Consider the following 22,734-nt stretch of genomic DNA (forward strand, 5'->3'; position numbering starts at 1 on the left):
TACTGGGGGAAACTCACCTCTCTGCTTCTTTGTACTTGCCCTGTCTCTCCATCTCCTGGGCCTGGGTTATGTACAGCACTGTCACCTCCTCCTGGCTCATGCATTTGAGTGCCAGCTGCCAAAAGGAATGCACAGGGGAGAAATGCACAGCAATTTCCTGACATGTGACAGGAGAAGGGAAAACATATTTCCTTCCCATCTGACAGATATCTGTGCTGTATGCTCTGCAAAGAACAGGCAGTCATTTGTCACTGTCGCCAAGCACACAGGACCAGCTCTTGGAGAAGGCCATTTGTGCCAGGGGTGCACCCACACAGGGCCGTGAGAGGGACAAGGCCAGGACGGGTCAGGATGGGAACACTGGATTTTGTCTGGCTACTGGACGTCCCTGCACACGCATTTGGGAAGAGTCCTGGCTGATCAGGTACTGGTGCACAAGGCACAACCACCTGCTGATGGAAGATCTCACCAAGCGGGGTGAGGTGCACAGAAGCTCTGGCTGCTGCCTCACCTTGTGAGCCTGCTCCCAGAGCCCAGCCTGCGTGTACATGTCGATGGCATCCTTGGTCTGGCCTCCCTTGATGTACAGCTCCTCTGCAACCTGCCAGGAAAGCACCACACTCAGTACAGCCCAGGGACACACAGAGCAGAGGTGACTGTGTCTGTGCCTCACCTGATACTCCTGCAAAGCTGCATAATGCTGGGCAATCTTCAGGTAATATTTGGCTGCTGTCTGTCTGTCCTGCAAGTCCAAAATGTAGATGGCCTTCTTCCACTGCCGGGCTCCCAAAGCTGCCTCGAGGGCCTTAATTGAGCACCTGGCACCAAACCATCAGCCTTTAGAGCCAGGCAGCAGCATCTCCTCCAGCTGCACCGTGCCAGGGAGACTAGAGTGCTCTGCTGCCTGATTCAGCATAAAGCAGCTGAGGAACTGGCAGTGCTGAGGGGGATGAAAGGACTGGGACAGCAGGGAAGAGCAATCAGCACTGTGAGACCTTGTGAGAGATGTGGGAGCCATCAATGGCTGCTGCACACAAGCAAGTGGGGCATTGCTAAGCAGTGTAGTGGGGCTCACTCAGGCAAAGCCCCTGCAGGTACCAACTCCCTGCCCTGGCAGCACCCTGCAGCTTACCCAGCCTTGCCCTGCTCCCACCTGGCCTCGATGTAGTGGTTGATAGCAGCATCCAGCTGTTTCTGCTGCACCAGATGGTCTCCCCAGGCCTCCTCCAGCTTCACCACCTCTGCAGGAAACGCCAGGCGAGCCAGCTCCACGGCTGCAAGGGGACACAGCAGCTGTAATGCTGAGGCCAGCAGGGAGCTGTGGGGCAAACATGGCTTGGAGCTGGCACAGGAGGAGGGCAATGCTGCTGCCTGAGCCACTCCAGCTCCCATGGGCTCCCCAGCAGCCCAGACCCTGTGGAGAGCTGGGTCAAAGCCCTGCTGCTGCAGTCAGCATGGCCACGGGCTTGGGAACAAGACACTCTCCTGGCACTGCATGTGCAAGTACAGCTATGTGAAAATACACTGAATGACAGGATAGGTGGGAGCTGCAGAGCACCCAGGCATCTCCAGGCTCCAGGGCAATATTTCAAGCTGCCACCAGGCCAGAGTAGCCAGGCTCCTGCTGGAGATGAGTGGAGGAACACATTGAGCACAGTACCTTTCAGGAAGGCACTGCCCTTGCCATAGCACTCCAGAGCCTTTCGTGTGTTGCCAACCTTCTCCAACAGGTCTCCAGCCTAGGACAGAGACAAGAACCAGTTTCCAGAGCCACCAACCCCACATAATCACACCCCACCAGCTCCATGCCCTCCTGCACCAGCTCTGCCCTCCCAGCTAACCAAGTGCACGGGGATTGATGAACTACCAGGAAAGACAGCCCAGACCACTGTCCTTCCTGCTCCTGACCCCAGCACAGCCATCCTGCAAGACCAAAGGCTCATCCCCTTCAGCATTTGAACAGTGCCAACACCACACATCCAAAGAACTGTAAAAACAGAGCAAGCATATACCAGCCTTTCCCCTCTCTGTCCATCTCTGACAACCTGCACAGCAGAAGCTGCCTGACTGTTGTGATGCTCTCACATCATTGTATTTAATGCCTTTGGACAGACTCTACCTCCATGATTTGTCTAAAAATTCTTGGACTATTTATACTTTTGGTAACAACATCCAGCAGCTGGGAGCTCCAGTTAGTCTTTCAACTGAAAGCTTAAGAAAAGATGACAGGTTTGAGAAAGTACAAAGTTGTCTTGTGTTGAAATGGCCAGAAAATGCTGAAGATAAATTGAGACTAAAGAAACATAATTTATAAAGGAAACATAAAACAAGCTAACAAAAAGCAGTGTTTTTTTTTCACATAACATCTAACTGAACTGGGTAACTCATAGCCAAAATTGTAACTTAAAATCTACATGTGGTTCAAGCAATAATTTGACAAGCTCATAAAAGTAAAGTCTATCAAGAGCTCTCAAACACAGAAGTAGAGCTGTTCAGGTACATTACAGGCTTCAAACTGCTGAACCCCTAGTTCAGTTCAGTGAAAACACACTAGAGGAAGTGCCACTCTGTATTTGCTTGCCCTGTTCTTTATTTTTTATGCTTATTTTAAATCAGTGCCTCTAGCAGGTGCTTTTTTCTTAAGCCCCTGCCAGAAGCCTCTGTTGGCCAGAATGCTGAGCAGACTCAGCACTGCTTTCCTGCATTAACATGATGTGCTATGGAAAAAAACACCCTTTGGTTTTAAAACTGCCACCTCACAATAAGTTATCCATTTTTGGTGTCATTAGACACAGAGAATAATCACATCCCTTCTTTATGATATTCATGGCTTTACAGACAGTCTTCAACTCTTTGTTTTCCTTCCTTAACTCTTCCATTTAGACCATCCTTACACCATATTTTATTCTGATATGAGGAAGCACTGACATTTCCACACTGATATCAAGTTTTCCATTTGATTCACAATTCTGTTCTGTTCCAAATCTTCCTAAGGTCTCCTTAACTATTACTGACACTCTATATTCTGGACACGTTACCAATCAGATGTGATCTTTTTCCTGATTATTGAGTAATTCTAGACCTCACCCACATACAATGGGTACAGTGAGGATTTCCTCATAAATGTTAACTGCAACCTCATTGACCCAGAATTACCTCTGCTACTTTCCAGCTCAGTGGCCCTGTGCGTCACAGGTGACAGGATGGGGAAGGTCGTGATGCACCTTAGCTGGAAGCCCAGTGGGAAGGGCACTCACCTGTTCTCTCACAGGTGACAGGATGTGGTAATGATGCCCCTAAGCTGGAAGCCCAGAGGGAAGGCACTCACCTGCTCATACAGTCTCACAGGTGACAGGATGGGGTAATGATGCCCCTAAGCTGGAAGCCCAGAGGGAAGGGCACTCACCTGCTCATAGAGCTCCCCTCTGATCAGGGCTGAGGAGATCCTGTCGATGATGTCCCCGTTGGTGAGCAGCTCGTCCCTGCTCATGGCCAGCCGTGCTGCTTTGGCTGGCAGCCCTGCCCGCAGGTACAAGCTGATGGCTGCCAGGTAGTCACCCTGGCCCTCCTGCACCTCCCCAGCCTTCTCCTCCTGCTGGGTGTCCAGCAGCCACTGGTAGTAGCCCCGACGCAGCTTCTCCAGCATTGGGTGTCCCTGTGGAGAAACAGAACTGGGAGTCCTGGGGAGGATGAGATATTGTCCAGCTCATCCTGCAGGCTCTGAGCAGCTGCTCACAGCACCACGCCTCTTGTTGCCCAGTTATCAGAAACTACAATGCCAGCCCTGTGTACCAGTGGGCACTATCCATTCTTTTCTGAAGCACAGATACTCCTAAACCAATTTCAGTAGCTTCAGCTAGGTCTGTACTTACACCAGTGCAACCTTCCCTTCTACTTGGAGCCCTTCTGAGCAGAAGCAAGGTAGGGCAGGTGAAAAGAACACAGACCCTGAATCCCTGAATAGCTCCCAACCAGAAGATTTACCAAGCAAGACCAGCCTACAGCCAGTGCAGCAGCACTCTGTACCTTGGCCTTGGCCACCACAATGCATTCATCCCACATGTGCAGCTCCTGGTACATGTCCATGGCCTCCTCTGGGGCGTTCTGCATTGGAAAGCAAAGTGTTAACCCCAGCAGACACACTGCCAAGGAGCTCTCACAGCAGGCAGGGTGAGATGTGCAGAAAACACTTGGAAAAGTGTACTGTCTCCATTATTTGGATATACATCCTCCCTCACACTCTTCCTACACCTCAGGGTAATTGCACACCTCAGAACAAGGAATACCTTTTCTACTTCATGGGGAAAATTCTTCTGCTAGGAACAAGCAACGTCTTCCTCTCCTCTTCCAGCAGAGGGCACACACCTCCCCACCCAGCATTAAACAGAACCTCTTCCATCCCTTGATCCTTTACTCACTTGCTCCAGAAAGATCATCTCTGCCAGCTTGTAGTTCTTGTCCAGCATGGCCAGGCGGGCCCGCACCAGGTAATGGTCTGTGCCATCCCCACCCTGCAGACAACACAGCAAGCTCAGTGTGCTGAGGGAAAGAACAGCTCTGGAATGGAACACTCTAGAGGGCACTGCAGCTGGAGGCTGGCTCACTACAGAAACAAAGACATTGAGAATCCCAGCAGTGACAAGCCAGGACAGTATAAAATGGCCAGCCTTGGACAGAAGACAATGTTAGCACTTTCTACATGAACAGATACTGGTCTGCAGCATGACACTGGTGAGCAAGGACACACAAGATCTTGTGCATGTGAGTGTTTACAGGGAAACTGCTGCTCTGAGGAGCAGGAAACGTTTCACTTACATGCTCCTGAGCTGCCTGGTCAGCAATGACATTGGTTTCATGCAGAAATCGAGCCTTTGCCATGTTTCCCAGAGCTGCAAAGCACCTGGAAAATGCAAAGCAGTTAGTCAATATCCAGGCTTTGTTGCCCACTTTTGGTCCAAGATAAGAAAATAGAAACCAGGCAGCAGACTCAGCTCAGCAGTGGGAGAGGTGGGGCGGCCCTGGCTCAAGAGAAGAATTTTGCCAAGACTTATGCTCAGATGTGCCTTCTGGCCCTGCTCCATGGGGGAATCCAGGAGCATGACCAAGGCTCATGTTTCACCTCCCCAGGCTTCAGCAGTGCCTCAAGCTTGTTGATGTCTATCAGCTCTGTGAGTCCTTGCTACACACAGCTTTGGGCCAACATCAACAAACATTTATGCTACAGAGGTGTTCCCAGTTCCTGGCACTACCAGCTGGGGTGAAAAGGCAAAGCCATGGCCTGGCACAGAGAACAGCTAAGTCTCCAATGCAGGGAATACTCCAGACCATACACAGAGTCACATCTTCAGCTGGACCCTGGTTTCTGCAGTTCAGCAAAGAGCACGTTGAAGCCATGAAGGTGTGATGTACCTCTCTGCAATGTGCAGCTGTCTCGCTTCCAAAGCCAGTCTGCTGAGGGTCTTCCACATGGCTTCAGTCTCTGTGGACATCTCCAGCGTCTCCAAAAATGCAGCAGCCCTTGAGACAGAGATTTGCAGACTTTCAGTGACAGAAGAGCTCTCTGAAGAAAATCCCAGACTGAGACAGGAGCTTCCTAACCAGAGTAGGGTGCCCAGCTCTGCAGAGTGTAACACAGAACCTGACAGAGCAGGGGGAAATTCAGACATCCAGGTTATTCCTACCTGGGCTAAGGTACCTAGAGGCAGATTATCAGCAGAAGGCTGCAGCAGTGTGAGACAAATCTAAGGTGTTCTGTCTGATACAAGTCCCCACTGAGAAAGTCTCTGAAGACACAACAGTGCTATGAACAGGTGAAGTTTTCTTCCCTGGTTGCTTTTAAAAGCCCTCTAAGAGTGTCAGCAGTATCCAGGCAGCTGCCATGAGCACTTGAGGCAGTCAATTTTCACTCTGCACAGCTCCTAGATGTTTCCATGGTACTGCCAGCACCCCTGGAGGGGCAGCAGTAAAAGCACCCAAGCACCATTGCACATCTGGCTGCTCTGGAGACTCTTATTCACTGCAATTAATTGACAGCTACCTTCAGCAAAGCCCTGCTGATGTCTGTGAGACCAGACTGGCCAGTCTCTCCCTGAGTTTGAAACCACAAAGTTGCAAAGAGGCAAAAGCTGAGGAATCTCTCCTGAAGGACTCTGGTGTTCGTTATAGCCAGATGTGGCAGCAACATCATGCTGAGAGTCTGAAGTTCAGCTCTGGAAAGCTGTGCTGCTGCCATTCATGGGTCATTGATTCCCAGGTGCCTGGCATGTGCCATGAGCCACCTGCCATCCCCACCGGCACATCCAGCACTCACCTGTGATAGTCCCCATCATCAACGGCAGTTCCAAACTCTATAAGGCCTTCATCCAGGGTGTAGGGCACAGTGTTCACCCCTTCAGACACTATCACTTCAGTCTTTCCATCATTCCTTTCCAAGCCTACGATATCCCCCTAGAAAGAGGACCAGCTGTCAATACTCCCCTGCTCGTCTGAAGTGTGGGGGGTCTCAGGGTGTGAGGGCAGCACTGCAACAGCTCTGCCAGTCATGGCTCTTCTGAATGAGTGAGCACTGAGCCATGAAGCAGCTCCTTGCTCCATCTTCTGCCAGAAATATCTGCCACAAAGCTGACAAATGAGCTTGTATTTTGTCCAGAAGAAACTAACAGTTCCCTTCTGTCTCCCTTCTGCCATACCACCCTTGCTACTCCCACACACGTGAGGAAGAAGAAGAAGGAACTGCAGGAGGCAATCAAAGCCTGCAGTTTTACCTTCAGAGGAAACATGGTGACCCGCTCTGGAGCGTCGATGTTGTACCAGATGCAGAGGCTGTTCCTGTTCTGAGCCACCACCACGTCGCTGCCCGGCACCCACTGCACGTAGGAGCAGTAGCTCAGGATGGTGGTCTTGGTGCTGCTCTCGATGTCATAGAGCTGCAGCTGCAGAGGGAGGGAGCACAGGCTCAGCTGGGCTCTGGCAGGCTCACCACAGGACCTGAGCTGAGCAGGCATCTTGGAAACAGACATCACCCACTAGGAAAGAGACCTTTTCCAAGACACACATCCTAAAATCTCATACTTATTTACACACTCCTATAAGACCTTTCTAAACCCTTGCAGCATTTCAAACTCTTGCCTCCCTTAGAGCTCGGCACAGACACATATCAGCCAGAATATGCCTCATGCTACTTCAGCTGCCTCTCAGCTGCAGAGCTGGAACAGGAAAATGGGCTCTGAAATCCTTAATGGAAACAAGCTAAGGGACCAAGAAGGGCCTTCCTCTGCAATTTTGGGCTGAACTGTCCATCCCAGGCACAGCCCTGTTGCAATGACTACTACCAATAAGGTGAGAGGTCAGTTGTTTGTGGAACACACTGCCCCAAACCAAACACAACACTTTGGAAGGTGTAACCTGACATATGGCATAACTTTGCTATGTATATGATGTCTTGTGACTGAAAAGTCCCAGACTGTCTCTATTCCTTGTCCTCACCTAGAGAAGATGAGAAACAGAAGAGAGAACAGTGCTAGTCTCATGAAACACCTATCAAAAGAGAACAAGAATGTCCCTGTTTCAGTCTGTACCAAAATGGCTGGAGAAACCATAGAACCCCAGAATGGTTTGGGTTGGAAGGAACCTTAAAAATCATCTTGTTCCAACCCCCTGCCATAGGATAGGCAGGGACACCTACCAGTGGACCAGGTTGCTCCAGGTCCTGTCCAACCTGGCCTTGAACACTTCCAGGGATGAGGCAGCCACAGCTGCTCTGGACAGCCTGTGCCAGGCTCTCAGCACCCTCACAGGGGAGAATCTCTCCCCAGTATCCCATCCAACCCTGCCCTCCAGCAGTGGGAAGCCATTCCCCCTTATCCCCTCACTCCAGGCCCTTGTCCACAGCCCCTCTCCAGCTCCTTTGGAGCCATTTAGGCACTGGAAGGGGTTCTAAGGTCTCCTTGGAGCCTTCTCTTCTCCAGGATGAACAACCCCAATTCTTTCAGCCTTTCCTCATAGCAGAGGTGTTCCAGGCCTCTGACCATCTCTGTGGCCTCCTCTGGACTTGCTCCAGCAGCTCCATGTCCGTCCTGAGCTGGGACCCTTCATCTGGAAGGAGCAGATGGGGGTCTCACCCAAACAGGGCAGAGGAACAGAGCCCACCCTCCCCTGCTGCCCTCACTGTGGGACTGGTTCAGGACACAGCCTATGCTTGGCCTTGCTACATCTCATGGGATTCCCATGGGCACAGCTGGGGAGCTGGTCCAGGTTCCTCTGGATGGCCCTGTCCTCCAGGTGTGTCACTGCACCCTCAGCTTGGTGTCACCTGCAGGCTGCTGAGCGTGTACTCAATCTGTACTTGGTATCACCTGCAGGCTGCTGAGGGTGTACTCAATCTGTACTGGTGTCACCTGCAGGCTGCTGAGGGTGTACTCAATCTGTACTGGTGTCACCTGCAGGCTGCTGAGGGTGTACTCAATCTGTACTGGTGTCACCTGCAGGCTGCTGAGGGTGTACTCAATCCCTCCCTCTCTACCACAATGAGGATATAAAATAGAACTGGCCCACATGGACCCCTGAGGGGCACTGCTTGTCACTGATGTCCACCAGGACTCTGAGCTGTGACCACTTCCCCCTGGATGTGAATGTTCACCCAATTCCTTATCCAGCAGACAGTCCATCATCAAATCCATCCCTCTCCAGCTGAGAGAGAAGGATGTTGTGGGGGACTGTGTGAAAGGCTTTACAGATATCTAGATAAATGACATCCATGGTCCTTCCCTTGCTCACTGAGGGAGTCTCTCCATCAGAGAAGGCCACTTGGCTGGTCAGGCAGGACTCTCTGTTGGTGAAGCCATGCTGGCTGTCCTGAATGACCTGCCCTGCTTGTCCTGAATCCCCTTCCCATTCCCCATCTGCCCTAGCACTGCTTCTAGGGGGATCTGTTCCATGACCTTCCAAGCCCCAGAGGTGAGGCTACCTGGCCAGTAGCTGCCAGGGTCCTCCTTCCTACTCCTTTTAAAGATAGGTACAATGTTCTCCTTTTCCCAGTCACAGGGGCTTCACCTGACTGACATGATTTTGAACACCACAGACATAAGTACTGCAGGAGAACCCATGATTTTCATTGTCAGGTGTGATGAGATGAAGCAAGACATCCAGTAACTAAGTTCAGCATTAGCTAGGACTCAAGAATGCAACACTGCCAGCTCATGCAATCTGGCCATGGTCAATCTGCCCCAAAGGAGCAGTAAGCAAAAAATCAGGAGTGTCTCAGATGTGCTTCTCACCTCCCTCCATTCAGGCATATCTGTCCCCACCTCTCCCCACACACACCATCCTGCCACGTGGCCTGAGGTGGCTGCCTCACCCTCATCTTCTTGTCCCTGAAGAGCAGTTTGTGGCCTGTTTCATTGAGTTCCAGCCAGTCGATCTTGCTGTCATGACTGATGGTGCCAGTGTTGTAGCCACCAACAAGGTCCACTGGGGAAGGAAAGAAAGGAAACGGTGTCAGTACCTGATGTACCTCAAAGTGCTCAGCACCCACAGCTGTGCCAGGGGAATCAGGCGCCTGGGACCTGTTTAGGGCAAGACCCTCAGCACAGACACTGTGACATGGACACCAAAAAGCAGTGACATTTTATTCTGATACCTTCTCAGCAGCAGCAGCTCTCTCCCACTGTCTGTGAGCATGCACAGCTCATGGGCAGTGCAGGCAACACAGAGCCTGGGTCCAGGACACACTGCCAGCCACCCATGGCTGTGTCCAGGACAGGCACCATCCTGCCCAAAGCAGGACAGCCTGGCTTCCAGTGGGCTGCTGCCAGGCAGAGGGGATGCAAAGGGGAACATCCAAAACCTGCTGCCAGGCAGAGGGAATGCAAAGGGGAACTTCAAAAATCTGCTGCTTGATACAAGGAATGCAAAGGGGAACTTGAGAATCTGCTGCTTGGTACAAGGAATGCACAGAGGAGCTTCAGGGATGTGCTGCCTGGCACAAAAAATGAAAAGGAATGAGGAAGGCTGGCAAAATACAGGGAAGGGGAAGGAGGGTCACACTCACCTGTTGCTATAGTCTTGATGTCTATCAGGTAAGCCAGCCTCTTGTTCTCATCCACGCCTCGCTGCTGTCTCTCATTGATACGGACACTGTGATTTGAAGGGAATGACTATTACCTTCACTATTCCCAAATTCACATTTGAATCAGAGTCCCTCCCTGACTCCCCTGCAGTTTCCCTGAGCACATGTTGCCTCTGGCAGCTCTCTGATCTGTGACACTTGCCCAGTAGCTATAGCTGCCTCAAGAGAGAACAAAGCTTTCTGATCCATGGCTTCCCCCCAAAGCTGCCCCTCTGGTTCAGGGGTCCCCAATAACACATTGGTTACATTGCTCTGAGCAGCCCATGATCACCCCTTCTCCTGAACCAGAACATGAGGTATAGAATTTTGGAGGGACAGAGGAGGTCCTGCTGGCAACTGAGTCCCTAATGATGCTGTACCAGGAGCAGCTGGATGCAGAGTTGCCTGAGAATATGCACAGGAGGTTCAGCAACAGCCATGGCAGGCTGCACCAGGATCAGAGGAAAAGAGGCTCCTGTGCTTCTAACACCTGACAGCCAGTAAGGTGGCACGAAACCCATCAGTGGTCCCTGTGAGAGGTGGGTGTCTGGGGGCTGCATGCTGCACTGTGGGACACCTCCAGCGTTATATATCTGATCTGACTCTACCAACTGCCTCTGCTGCTCACACAGGCAGGTGTAACCCTTACCTGACCAGATGAGGGTTCACAAACTCCGTGCGGACAGACCCCAGGATGTCATTGCTTCCATACTCCACTAGTGTCAGCTCTCCAGCATTGAAAATCATGCAGACCTGATGGTGAGAGGGGAATTCACTTACAGAGTGAACGACAGAAACACTCACACCTACCAGTGAAGGGTGCAGGAAAGAACTCTGCTGCACACAAATCTAAATTTGAATACTCTGTGATGACTAAGGAGCTGTTCTTGCCTTTTTGTTGTGACTGACAGCTTTCCCTTAAGGCTGGGGATTTTAATTGTGGGCCTATCAGTCCTGCAGGAGTCAAGCTGTCCCCATGACAGCTGTATTCTGTATCTCTAACACCCTCTCTGGCCACTGATCTTTTATTGCTTCTCTCTCCTTCAGGGTTATCACTTATATAACTCATCAGTCCACACACCGAGTTTATTCTGTACCTGGCATGTGGAAAAGGGAAGAAGCAGATTGGGATCTGCATGAAGAAGCTAAATCCAGAAACTGCTGAGAAACAGGGTTTTCCACAAATGCAGGTGACACTTTTCTTGCTGATGCACACACAGCTCCACACACCATTCATGGGGAGCACTCTGTCCCATCCTACTCACGTTCTCATTGTCGAAGAAGAACTTCTCGTTGCCCCCGGATCCTTGCCAGGCCACCTGCAAAGCAATGCCAGGGGTGAGGCTGACAGCCCCACCAGCACCAGCCTGCACCTGATGGGCTCCTCTGTCCAGCTTCTGGCTCCCTCAGACAGCATGACTTACACTGCACAATGGGTCATAACCCATCACTTTAGCTGCCAGCACTGCTTTTCAGCCATTCCCAGCTTGCAAATTCCACACGGTCCTCTCCTCTCTTTAGACTCAGCTTCAGACTCCAGCTCTCTTTGTATAGTACATTACTGCCTTCCAAACAAGAGGCCTTTATGGGAACAAGGTACTCCCTCTATCCTATCCCATCCTACTCCATCCTATTCCATTCTATTCCATCCTATCCCATCCTATCCTATCCTATCCTATCCTATCCTATCCTATCCTATCCTATCCTATCCTATCCTATCCTATCCTATCCTATCCTTCACAAGCCCTTCTCCACCTTCCCCAGACCAGCTTTATTTCAAAAGCACCCAAACAGATCCTTTGCCTCTGTTAATCACAGCCACAGAATCACTGCTAACACTTGTGGGAGCAGAATCTCCTCACCACATGTAGCTGAGCTCCCTTTTTTTAGAGTCATTCTAGCAATGGCTCATCAGCACAGTGCCAGTGGGGGAAGAACTGATTGGAAATTTGCATAGAGCACTGGATAATACAACAGCTGCTGTGGTAACAACAGACAAGTGACCAGTGGAGCAGAACACTGAAAGCCAAGGCTACAGCAGTCCTCTTCCCTCACTGAGTGCAAACTCCAACTTACTGCCTCAAAGGAACTCCAGTCAGACAGCAAGAGAGCAAATGGACATCTCACAGCCTTGCTCTTTCTGAGTATAGCTGTGTAATTGAAAGAAAAACTCAGTGCAGTAAGATGTAGAGAAAGCTGGGAGATTCATTCTGGCCAAATTCTCAGTTGTATTACCAAGTTATCAGCATTCTCCAGCACAAACCTCCAGTCAGAGCTCCTGCTCCAAGAGAGATTAATTAGCTCACCATCAGTCTAATTAAAGGTATGTGTTCAACTTGGTGAACAAAGCAAATATGTCCTTCAGGCCTGTTTAATGCTTTTATTAGACATAAGCCTATTGCCCACATTCTCCAGCCTCAGCAGTCAGTGCACTGTGAGGATCAGGGGATGGACAATTTTGTGTGAATTGTCTGCTACCAGAAATGGCACTGGCATAAGCTGTGGGAAAACAGCCATGAACTATTTTCTGACGATTTTTTATTTTGTTTCTTTCAAACGCACTAAGATTTGTACGTTCACATCTGGAATGTATACATGTAAAAGATCCAGATTTGGGCCCCCATGTACAGGAAAGACGGATAAACTGGAGCAAGTTCAGCACACTGCCCATCAAGAAGCACTCACACTGTGAAGAGAGGCTGAAGGAATTTGGCTTCTTTAGCCTGGAGAAGGGAGGGCTTAGGAAACCTCTAATACAGTGATGCCAGGCTTTTTTTGGCAGATGCAGAGTGAAAGGATGAAAAATGATGATAAAATAGCAGTCAAAATACCAAGACAGCTTAGAAAAATGCTTTCCTCCATGAGTACAGTAAAGCACTGGAATAGAGGACTAAAGCAATTAAATCTGAATTTAATATTGACTTCCCTTTGGGCAGTAAGTTTGATAACAGACCCCTTCCATCCTGAACTGTTCTATGATTCTTTGGAAAGAGGGATTGTTCCCATGCAGAAATCATATTCCCTGAGTTATGAAGTTAAGTATCTGACATTCCAGAAATGCCACCCATTTTCCAGTACCTCACTGAGCTTGTTGGAGCTGACATCACCCAGCAGCAACGTGTCTGAGGTATAGGCCACCAGGTACCTGTCCTTCCCCAAGATCTTCACCTCATCAATCTCATAACCATACTGGGATTTCAACACAACTCGGGTTCCTGTGGAGAGGTTCTTCACAATGACCTAGTGAAAAGGAGGAAAGGCAATGTGAGGCCATGCACAGAGAACAGCACAGACTTCTTGCCCTGTGGAAGATCAGGCAACAGATGATACCAGGATATTTAGATATCCCCATCATTTCCCTCTGCTTTTTTTACAATCCTTATCATTCGTTTTGCATAGGATGACAGCTGTAGTAGACATGTGGGATTCTTACCTCTGCCATTCATAAGTTACTGGCCTTACCAGAGAGCCATTCAGGCCCCCAAGGATGAGCCTCCTTTGCAGAGTCCTGTACTCTCTCCCCTGACTGCACAGGGCTGCCCAGGCTGCCAGTTCACCCTTACTGCCACATTCTGAACAAGGTCAATTTGGCTGAAATGAAATCACTTCAGAAGTCTGCACCTGACATGGAGGTACCTCACAAAAATTCACAAGGCAGGAAATGAACTCCATGGTCTCTCATGCTATCCAATTCCCACCCAACCTTAGCCCTGTTCCAGGCATATCCCCTATGCAACAAGTTGGTATGAACAAACCATTGGTGCACAACTCCAAACATGCCCAGTTCTGGCAAACATCCCATTTTCATACCTCATTAGATAGTCTCTTACCTGGCTTGGTCCCACATATGTCATTTCAAATTTATTTTTGTAAATGGTTTTGCGAAGGCAGCAGTCAAACTGTTCAACTCCTCCACACAGCGTACCCTGGGGATGAAAACACAGTCAGTGACCCCTGTTAAGGAGGACGATTCCAGACCCTGCTTACATGAAAGGGATCAGAGGTCAGACGCAAACACACCAGTCCCAGCTGCTCTGGAAAACAAGGCACAAGCACCCACATGCAGGAGGACCAGCCCTATTTTGACTTTCTTTGGACAACAGAAAGATTGAGCCATTCTTAGAAAAATGAAGATTACCAAATGCTGGCATGAATCTGGGATGGGAGGAGGCGGGGTTAAAAACCACCTTTATCCTCATCTTTCCCATTGTTCGTCTCAGTTTCCCACTTCTCCGTCTCCCAGCCTCCCAGCCTTCCTTCCAGAAGAATCGTTTCACCTTTCTTTCTTTCTTTATAACATCCCCCTTCTTTCCACTGATCTCCTATTCTTTAGCCCCTTCCCCTTTTCTGAAAATATTTGTTCACATGATCAATAATTCTTGGTCTGAAAATATTTCAAGGATTCTTGATTGTTTAACAGAAAACCACAAGAAACTAATAAAGAAAAGTCATAAATAACATCATTCATAAATAATTTAAGTGTTTGAAGTTAGTCAACTTACTACAGAAAAGATGCAGAAAGATCAATTTAAAGGGATTTAAGGAATAATCTAACTTTAGAGAAAGGCAGATTAAGGCTTGATGGCTAAAGGTCAAAGAAAGAGAAGGCTGAACTGAAAACACAGCACAGAAACACAGAATGTGATGAGCAGGTCAGTTTGTATACTTCTTCTCATGAGTGCCCAGAGGAATGAATGCTCCTGAGACTGCTCTGCAGAAGCTGTGCTGACCTTATCAGGCTCCTGAGAAAAGACAAGGGCTGCTGCACCCAGTGAGCCACCACAGCAGCATGCAGAAGATTCTGCAGCTCCACACTGGCACACCTGACTGCAGCAGGAACCCAGCACAAGGTCCCGGCCCCAGTGTCTGCCCTGCAACCCAGGTGAGGTGTGCCCACACCAGGATGACCATGTCCAAAGCCTCCCTGTGGGTGAGCTGTGCCCACACAGGATGGCCATGTCCAAAGCCTCCCCCTGGGTAAGGTAACCAGGATGACCATGTCCAAAGCCTGGGTGAGCTGTGCCCACACAGGATGACCATGTCCAAAGCCCCCCTCTGAGCACACCAAGTTGCTCCCATGCACAAACATCCCCCTGGTGGGACCCTGGAGGGCTCAGGCCTCCTGGCTGACGACACAAACCGCACAGATCCGTGAGCCATCCCTCTTCCATGCCAGAGCTGTGATGGTGTACAGATGAGCTATTTCTTTGGGCTTGCCTTCCTCCCAGGCACTGCGGCGCGGGCTCCAGTTCAGAACCCGTAACCTGGGAGAGAGAGGAGATCAGAGTGACCTTAAAAACTGTCTATGGCTGCCAAAGGAAGGACTACAAAGAGAATTCTCTGTCAGGTCCATGGTACCTGTCATAGCTGCCCAGGACAATGGACTGGCCGCTGGGACTGGTGGCTGCTGTGGTGAACTCCTTCTCTGACGAGTCCCGGCTGTAGTCGAAGGTTTGGATCACGCTGCCCTCCCTCCCGTAAGCGACAATCTTCTTGTCACAGCCTGCAGCCACAATGCTGCTGGAGGCCCAGGCGAGGGCGTAAGGAGGACAGGGATGCACTGCCAGCTTACCCTACAACAGACAAGAACAGCCTCAACACCTGAACGGCCCCAGCTCCCAGCTGGCCTCTGTGCTCAGCTGTCCCAGTGGGGACCAGTATGGCACCTTCTGCAAAGCCCAGTCCATGGGGGCAGCTCTGTCTGCCTGCCTAGTCTGTAGGAAGACAAACCAGAACTGAGAGATTTATCAACTATTACATTCATCAGCTGTGTGAGAAAAATTGTAATGCCAGTAAGAACACTGATACCATTAACTAGACTGAGACTGAACTCCCCACACAACAGAGTATAGATGGATCTTCATGATAGCATGACAGAGAGCAGCCATGCTCAAACTGCTTCAGCTGGAGACAAAAGATCTGAGAACAGCATCCCCTTCACCACAGCCTGAAACACAGAGAGACTCCTGGCATAGAGGAGTGGGAGGCTCAGGAGAAATGCTGGGTGTCCAAGGACAAAATCTGAGCGTGACAGTCAACATTAACTGTGGTAACTACACCCTACTAAGTGTGGGGCAATAGTAACCACTCCATGGAACCCTACCTCTTCAAGCATCATTCTCCTGGACACTTGAACATCAGATCTTTCCAGACACCTGAACACCCTTATGCCTCATACACAAAAACATGAATTCCCCCCTTAGCACTGCCCTCGGTGTATTCCAAAGCATCTAATCACTGTTCTGCCTCCATCAGAGCTTCCCAAAACCCTTGCTAGCAAGCACAGCCTGCAGCTCCTCTCCAGACTTGCACTCTCTCCACAGCCTGATCCCTTTCCAGAGCTCTGGAGCTGGGAAGCAGGCTGTGCAAATAGGAAATCTGCTCACTGGGAAGGATCTTTGGTACCTGTGATTCACCTGAGCCCTCATCATCAAAGAAGAAGCGCACAATGGTTCCATCTGCATGGCCAGACAGGATTCCTCTCCCCGACACACTGCAGAAAAACACAGAATGATGCAATGTTACAGGAACACTTGCACTTTCACACTCATATGCCTGGCCAGAGCAGCCACTCCCAGGGTCATGGCTGATGTTCCTCATCAAAGGAACCTTCCCCAAAGACAAGACAAATATCAAGTACCTGTGCCAGTGCCTGTAAAAAGAGAGCAGACAAAAGAACCCAGAGTGGAAAGGAGAGTGACCAGTTAAGTGTCTTTATCATGTAAAATCACAATAAAAAACTTTCTGTATCACTAAAACCCAGAAGCTAGTGGAATTATTCAGTGGAATAATGACTGTGCTCACAAGTGCTTACAGCAATGCACATCAAACAGCTCTTGCACTGGAACTGCTCCAGAAGTGAGGCTGGGTATAATGATACTGGGAATCCCTAAAAGAAACACAATGTAGGCAAAAAACACCTGGGCAAAAACTCCAGGCCCAAGTCCATTTTTTATAGCATTGATGTCTTGTGCTTCTCGACACAAGCAGGGAGGAGAGAGCAAAGAAAAAGAAACAGGCCAAAAAACTGTTGGTTTTGTACTCAGAGAAACACTTTTTAGTGATGATTAGAAGATTCAAGAACAGAAACAAATTCTATGGACACTGTAGCAATTCAGCAATCATGTACCTGTCACCAGAATGACAGCATTTAGTGAAAATTCCACTCCTAGGACTGTGACACATCTTAATTTTTAGGTAAAGAATACTAAAGTAGTTTAAATGAAATTTTATTAATGAAAATAATTTTAAATTGCACTTTATGGTTATTTTCCTAATTACAGTCTTGTCAAAGGTTTTATCTGGCAGAATGATGATACTTTTTTTTAGCCCTTAAACATGATTAATGTTAGTTACTACTTAGATGAAGCTGACAAATGTAATCCTTATAAAGTCACAGATTCAAATACATCAATGAATATTAGTAAGCTTGTGGAGACTTTCATCCTCTACTGTGTTTGAAGAACAACCAGACTGCCCATGTGGCACAGCCAGTGGGCACAGTCAGTGGCACTGCCCGTGTGGCACAGCCAGGTACCAGGTTTTTAGGAAGGAATTTCTTCTGGAGAGCACAGTATGCTATTATCTTGAGAACAAAGTGACAGCAAGAGAACACTGGCAAGCTCCCACCCTGGTCCCTGTTATGCTGAGCCAGCAGCAGGGGAGAGACTGAGCCGAAGTAGGGCAGGCCAAAGCAATGCCACACTCACTTGGAAGTTAGTGAGACCACGTAGGAATCTGTCCCATAGATGGTGGAAGACTTGTTGTTCTTTGTATTTGCTAAACGAACCTGAGAAAGAGAAAATGAGCAGTGCTGCTGTCATCAGTAGAATGTGGATCTCCCCCAGTGTAAATGATGCTCCCAGAGGTTTCCTTGTTCACTATCAGGGAAAGAAATCACGGGAAGCTCACTGACTCCCAGTATGTTATAGAAGAGGAATAGTTGGAGTCACATTTCTACATTTCTAGAAAAGTTTGGATCCAAAAGATCCAAGAGATCCAGTAGAACCTCCAGGGACTAACTGTGAACCAGAAAATTCAAGTCCACAGTGTAATCCCTCTGTTGCTGTTACTGGGGCACCCAGGGATGGCTCCTACCCCCCAGCACAGCCACTGTCAGACCCTGACAGCCCCCACAAGGGAAAGAAAGTTACACAAACAACAAGTTTCTCTACCTTTCCTTCAGCAAGACCAAAGACAATGATATTCTCTGCCGGCCACAATAAGCAGGTCACAGCACTCTGCAAAGGAGGAGGTGAAAAGAGAGGTGAGAGCTCCACCCTACCCAGCTCCCTGCCCCACTGCCACCTAAAACAGTTCATGAACAGACACTGTTCAGGCAGGACAGATGGGGCATGTGGACAGGCCTTACACTAGCTGAAGATACTGGACAAACCTTACTTCATGCTGAAGCTCAAACTAGACAAAAGAGAGCTGGAGCAAAGTAACTGAGCACAGGAGGAGTATGGGAGGGCAAGAAAGTTACAGGGATGTGTCCAGTTTGGAGCTCTTTTGTGAGTATTACTTAGTGAGCAGTGCTTGGCTTGCCACGTGCTATTGGTGAATGTATAAAATCATGTCTGTTTTAAAAGGTTTTTTGCAACAAGTATAAAATATAAAAATGATTTCACTGTGACAACTTCTGTAATAGCTATGAGAACACTTGTCCATTGGATCTTTATTTGATGAATAAGAAATAGTGTTTATTTTTTCATTGACGAGTAAGATGGTTATTAGATGCTCCAAGCGGGCCAGGTAGAAACAGGCTCATTAAATCCAAACCAAAGGTATTCTCAAAACCTGAGGTGGAGTCAGAACGAACAAAGCTGACCACAAAACCCAACTGTAAGAGAGGGCCAAGAAAGTTTAGGAAAGCCCTTCACATCAACCCTGCAGAACTTCAGTCAGTAAGAAGGATGGTGTTTGCCACCAGCACCAGCCTCACTGGCTCTCTGTCCATTTTAAGCACGTGGGACTGCTTAAGATACATTTCAGCATTTGTTCATTCCTCGTTTATTTATCTCATCTTCCATCCCTGCTCTGATCATTCACATCAGCAAACACAGCTACAATCAGACAACAAAACGTCTCAAGGTAACCGAACTGTTCACAATTTAAATGACCAAGACCCATTTTCATTACCCCTGTTTCCCAGGAATTTGTGTGTTTTCCCCATTATCTGTCAGGCTTATTTTCCACTCTAACACAAGAGAAGCTTGGGAACAAGCCTCACACAGTGGTGATGTGCTCATTGTTTTTCCTCCTGGCCCTCTGCAGGAGGCTTGGCTTGCCAGTGTGAGCACACACTGGGATCACTGTGTGTGTGAGAGGGCCCAGAGGCAGGAGAGGGAAAGAACTCAATAAATGACCTCTCATATTGACTGAACATTTCAAAAATTTGTAAATAACAGTACTTAGTTACAGGAGAAAACCAGACACAGTAGTAAACCCCCAGACAAACAGCATCAGAAAAAAAATAAAGGATTTAATGTGTTACAAATGATAGAAAAGGCATGGGGAAATGAGAAATGAGAGAAAAAAATGCAGAATTTCTACATTAAGAATACAAAATCCTGTACATGTGCCCTGCACAGCATCTGAGCTTGTGAGAGGTGAGCAGACGCCCCTGGGCTGGCAGCTGGAGGGGCAGGCAGCAAGCAGCACACAAGGAAAGAGCTCTGCAGGGAGGCTAAATGTGCCCACACCTGGGATGGCCACTCTGCTCAGCAAAGGGACAAATGGACACCAAGGCCCTGTTGCTATCTTTTCCTCATGACACTATTCTCATGACCACTCAGTGCAGCAGCTCAACTGCAGACAAAACAGAGGCTGAGCAGCAAGCAGCTTTCCTGCCACAGACACAAACCTCTCCAGGCTCCCTGCAGCAGCCAGAGCAGCCACAGAGGCAGGCCATGACCCAACCCTGAGATGAAAGGTTTCCACCCAGAGGCTGAGGCCACCCTTCACCTGAGAGACAGCTTGAGAAAGCCTGGCACAGACTCCAGCAACTCCACCTGGAGCAGCTCTGTCTATGTCTTCTGAGATTTGGACATGAAGGATGATTCCTCCTACCTTCTACCCTGCAGAGAACTTTCTTGGTGACACAGAGACTATGTGGTGATGGCACTTCCCTGGAAAGCCTGGGGCAGCTGCTGGACTTTTGCCTCTGAAGGCAGAAGCAGTCAGTGCACTGTATTTTCTCACTCTGATGGCTTTCTGTGCAAGGAATTCATAACACCTTTGCCTTTTCCAGCCAGATCTCAGGGCAAGCCTTGGCAAACACCTACTGGGCAGGCTGCTCTGTGACACAGGCAGGCCAGGCCAGAGCAGCACAACACAGAGGTGGCCAAGGAGCAAACCAGACGGAAATCATAAACCTGAGGCAATTGAGCATGTGGAAATTGCACAGTTTGAATTCTGCACACTTTACATTTTGCTTAATAAGGCATCTTGGAGTTTAGAACTGCAAACCTGGGAAAAAGAGTTGGGCTCTGAGTGTCGCATATCTTTCCCTTTCAACTCCCTTAAAACAGTCTGTCCATTGATGCCTAAAGTAGTCCCCAAAGTTTTGTAACTGACTGCATTGATCGTTCAACAATTTAGCCCATTGTACCCAGGCATTAGGACACCTCTGGAGCTTGATGAGCAATATGTGCCTCAGAATTTAGAGATTCTTTAAAGGCCAAGTACAGTTTGGCCAAGTACACCTGTGACTATGAGCAGAGAGACCTCTCATTGTCTTTTCCTACACATGCTGGAGAAAATGAAGTCAAACAGAAGTCTGGGTCTCACCGTTTGGATGAACTTGTTGCATATCACCTTCTTGTCACCCCTACAGAAAAACAGAAACAAAAATTACTATCAGCAACCCTAAACATTCTGATCACCCTACTCTGATACCCTCGTTTGATATTGCCAAACACAGTCCATTGAAATCTTGTGTGCTGCTAGTCTATCACAACTTTAGGCAAAAAAACAAAAAAGACCCCTAGAGTTCATCAGGAGCTTCCAAACTGCTGATGAACTGCCCTTCTGAGTACTGTTAGCACAACTCCTGCCAGCAGATGAGGCTGCACTGGGCCAGATGCGTGCCATCGCTGCACAGCTGCGACACATGATGGCAACACTGGCTCCAGCTAGCTGCATGCACAGCCCGAGCTCCACATGGGCCCTGCCGAGGAAACCTCACCTGCTGCTCCCCACGGACACCTGTGTGGCTCCCAGGGGCCGGGTGATGGGCACTGCAGCGTGTGCCAGGGTGAGGATCAGGCTAAGAACAGAGCATGCTGGACCCCACTGCACACTCACCACTCCTCGCCGATCCTGTACACATAGACAACGTTGTCCGTCTGCCCGATGGCCAGTTTAGTGGAGTCCGGGGAGAAGGCCATGCCTTTGACCACGTAGCTCTTCCTGCCGTACTGCAGAGAGGCTCGGTGTGACTGTGGGGAGGCCGCCCCTGCCTGCCCCAGCGCTGCCCGGCCCATGCCCGGCCCATGCCCAGCCCATGCCCAGGGCGGCCCGGCCCCGCTCACCTTGGCGTCCGCCGGCTTGGTGGAGAACTTGTCGCGCCGCTCGCCCTGCTCATCGTAGAGCAGCACCACGCGCTCCGCAGTGCACACGGCGAAGCGGGCACTGCTGGCGGACCAGGCCATGCAGGTCACCCGCGCCGTCCCATCCTGTGGGCAAACACGGCTCAACGGGCACACACAGGATGGCTCAGCGGGCACACAGCGAGCCCCAGCGGGCACACATAGCACAGCGGGCACACACAGGATGGCTCAGCCGGCACACACGGCTCAGCGGGCACACAGCGAGCCCCAGCGGGCACACACGGCTCGGTGGGCACACACGGCTCAGCGGGCATACAGCGAGCCCCAGCGGGCACACACGGCTCGGTGGGCACACACGGCTCAGCGGGCACACACCGAGCCCCAGCGGGCACACAGCGAGCCCGGCGGGCACGCACGGCTCAGCGGGCACACACAGCTCAGCGGGCACACTCGGCTTAGCGGGCACACAGCGAGCCCCAGCGAGCACACAGGGCTTAGCGGGCACACTCGGCTCAACAGTCACACTACAGCCTCAGGGTCGCCGCTACGCGCCCCAGAGCGGTCAGGGCCGCTCTCCCCGACCCGGCCTGGCCCGACCCGCTCCCCCGCGGCCCGATCCCCCCCAGTCCGGCCCTGTCCGACCTGAGGGGCCAGCAGGGTCCGCACGTGCCGCAGCTGCATCGCGCCCTCCGCCGGGCCCGGGCCGGTCCCACAGGGTCCCACGGGCCCGCTCCGCCGCCGCCGCGGAGCCCGCCTCGCCCCGCCCCCGCTGCCGTGGCAACGCCGCCGCCTCCGCCGCGCTGACGCGAGCGCGTCGAGCCCGCGGGACCGGCCCCCCGCGCACCGGCAGGGCTCGGATCGGCTCGGCTCGAACCCGCGGGACCGGCCCCCCGCGCACCGGCAGGGCTCGGCTCGGCTCGAACCCGCGGGACCGGCCCCCCGCGCACCGGCAGGGCTCGACTCGGCTCGGCTCGGCTCGAACCCGTGGGACCGGCCCCCCGCGCACCGGCAGGGCTCGGCTCGGCTCGGCTCGGCTCGAACCCGCGGGACCGGCCCCCGCACACCGGCAGGGATCGG

At 50.5% G+C, this 22,734-nt stretch overlaps 1 protein-coding gene across 2 annotated transcripts in view; it reads right to left on the minus strand.

Annotated features, from left to right (window-relative positions):
* Positions 1 to 22,411, minus strand: part of IFT172 (intraflagellar transport 172) — a 38,220-nt gene extending 15,809 nt beyond the window's left edge. The window contains exons 1-27 of one of the 2 annotated variants that reach the window (XM_058800869.1): positions 22,300 to 22,411; positions 21,640 to 21,783; positions 21,413 to 21,525; positions 20,897 to 20,936; positions 18,280 to 18,345; positions 17,815 to 17,894; positions 16,511 to 16,598; positions 15,464 to 15,678; positions 15,246 to 15,369; positions 13,936 to 14,031; positions 13,184 to 13,345; positions 11,371 to 11,424; positions 10,755 to 10,858; positions 10,049 to 10,134; positions 9,356 to 9,468; positions 6,765 to 6,866; positions 6,311 to 6,447; positions 5,410 to 5,517; positions 4,816 to 4,900; positions 4,419 to 4,511; positions 4,027 to 4,104; positions 3,407 to 3,655; positions 1,661 to 1,739; positions 1,154 to 1,274; positions 674 to 818; positions 512 to 601; positions 18 to 115 (exon numbers count right to left, since the gene is read on the minus strand). In XM_058800869.1, the coding sequence (XP_058656852.1) occupies positions 18 to 115; positions 512 to 601; positions 674 to 818; positions 1,154 to 1,274; positions 1,661 to 1,739; positions 3,407 to 3,655; positions 4,027 to 4,104; positions 4,419 to 4,511; positions 4,816 to 4,900; positions 5,410 to 5,517; positions 6,311 to 6,447; positions 6,765 to 6,866; positions 9,356 to 9,468; positions 10,049 to 10,134; positions 10,755 to 10,858; positions 11,371 to 11,424; positions 13,184 to 13,345; positions 13,936 to 14,031; positions 15,246 to 15,369; positions 15,464 to 15,678; positions 16,511 to 16,598; positions 17,815 to 17,894; positions 18,280 to 18,345; positions 20,897 to 20,936; positions 21,413 to 21,525; positions 21,640 to 21,783; positions 22,300 to 22,338 (2,909 nt within the window). In that variant the 5' untranslated portion in view covers positions 22,339 to 22,411. Of the gene's footprint in view, positions 1 to 17; positions 116 to 511; positions 602 to 673; positions 819 to 1,153; positions 1,275 to 1,660; positions 1,740 to 3,406; positions 3,656 to 4,026; positions 4,105 to 4,418; positions 4,512 to 4,815; positions 4,901 to 5,409; positions 5,518 to 6,310; positions 6,448 to 6,764; positions 6,933 to 9,355; positions 9,469 to 10,048; positions 10,135 to 10,754; positions 10,859 to 11,370; positions 11,425 to 13,183; positions 13,346 to 13,935; positions 14,032 to 15,245; positions 15,370 to 15,463; positions 15,679 to 16,510; positions 16,599 to 17,814; positions 17,895 to 18,279; positions 18,346 to 20,896; positions 20,937 to 21,412; positions 21,526 to 21,639; positions 21,784 to 22,299 lie in introns of both variants that reach the window. The other variant, XM_058800868.1, reaches the window with a different exon arrangement.
* Positions 22,412 to 22,734: the final 323 nt, after the last annotated feature.

Source organism: Ammospiza caudacuta, chromosome 3 (genome assembly GCF_027887145.1).
Source record: "Ammospiza caudacuta isolate bAmmCau1 chromosome 3, bAmmCau1.pri, whole genome shotgun sequence".
NCBI classification, from domain to species: Eukaryota; Metazoa; Chordata; class Aves; order Passeriformes; family Passerellidae; genus Ammospiza; species Ammospiza caudacuta.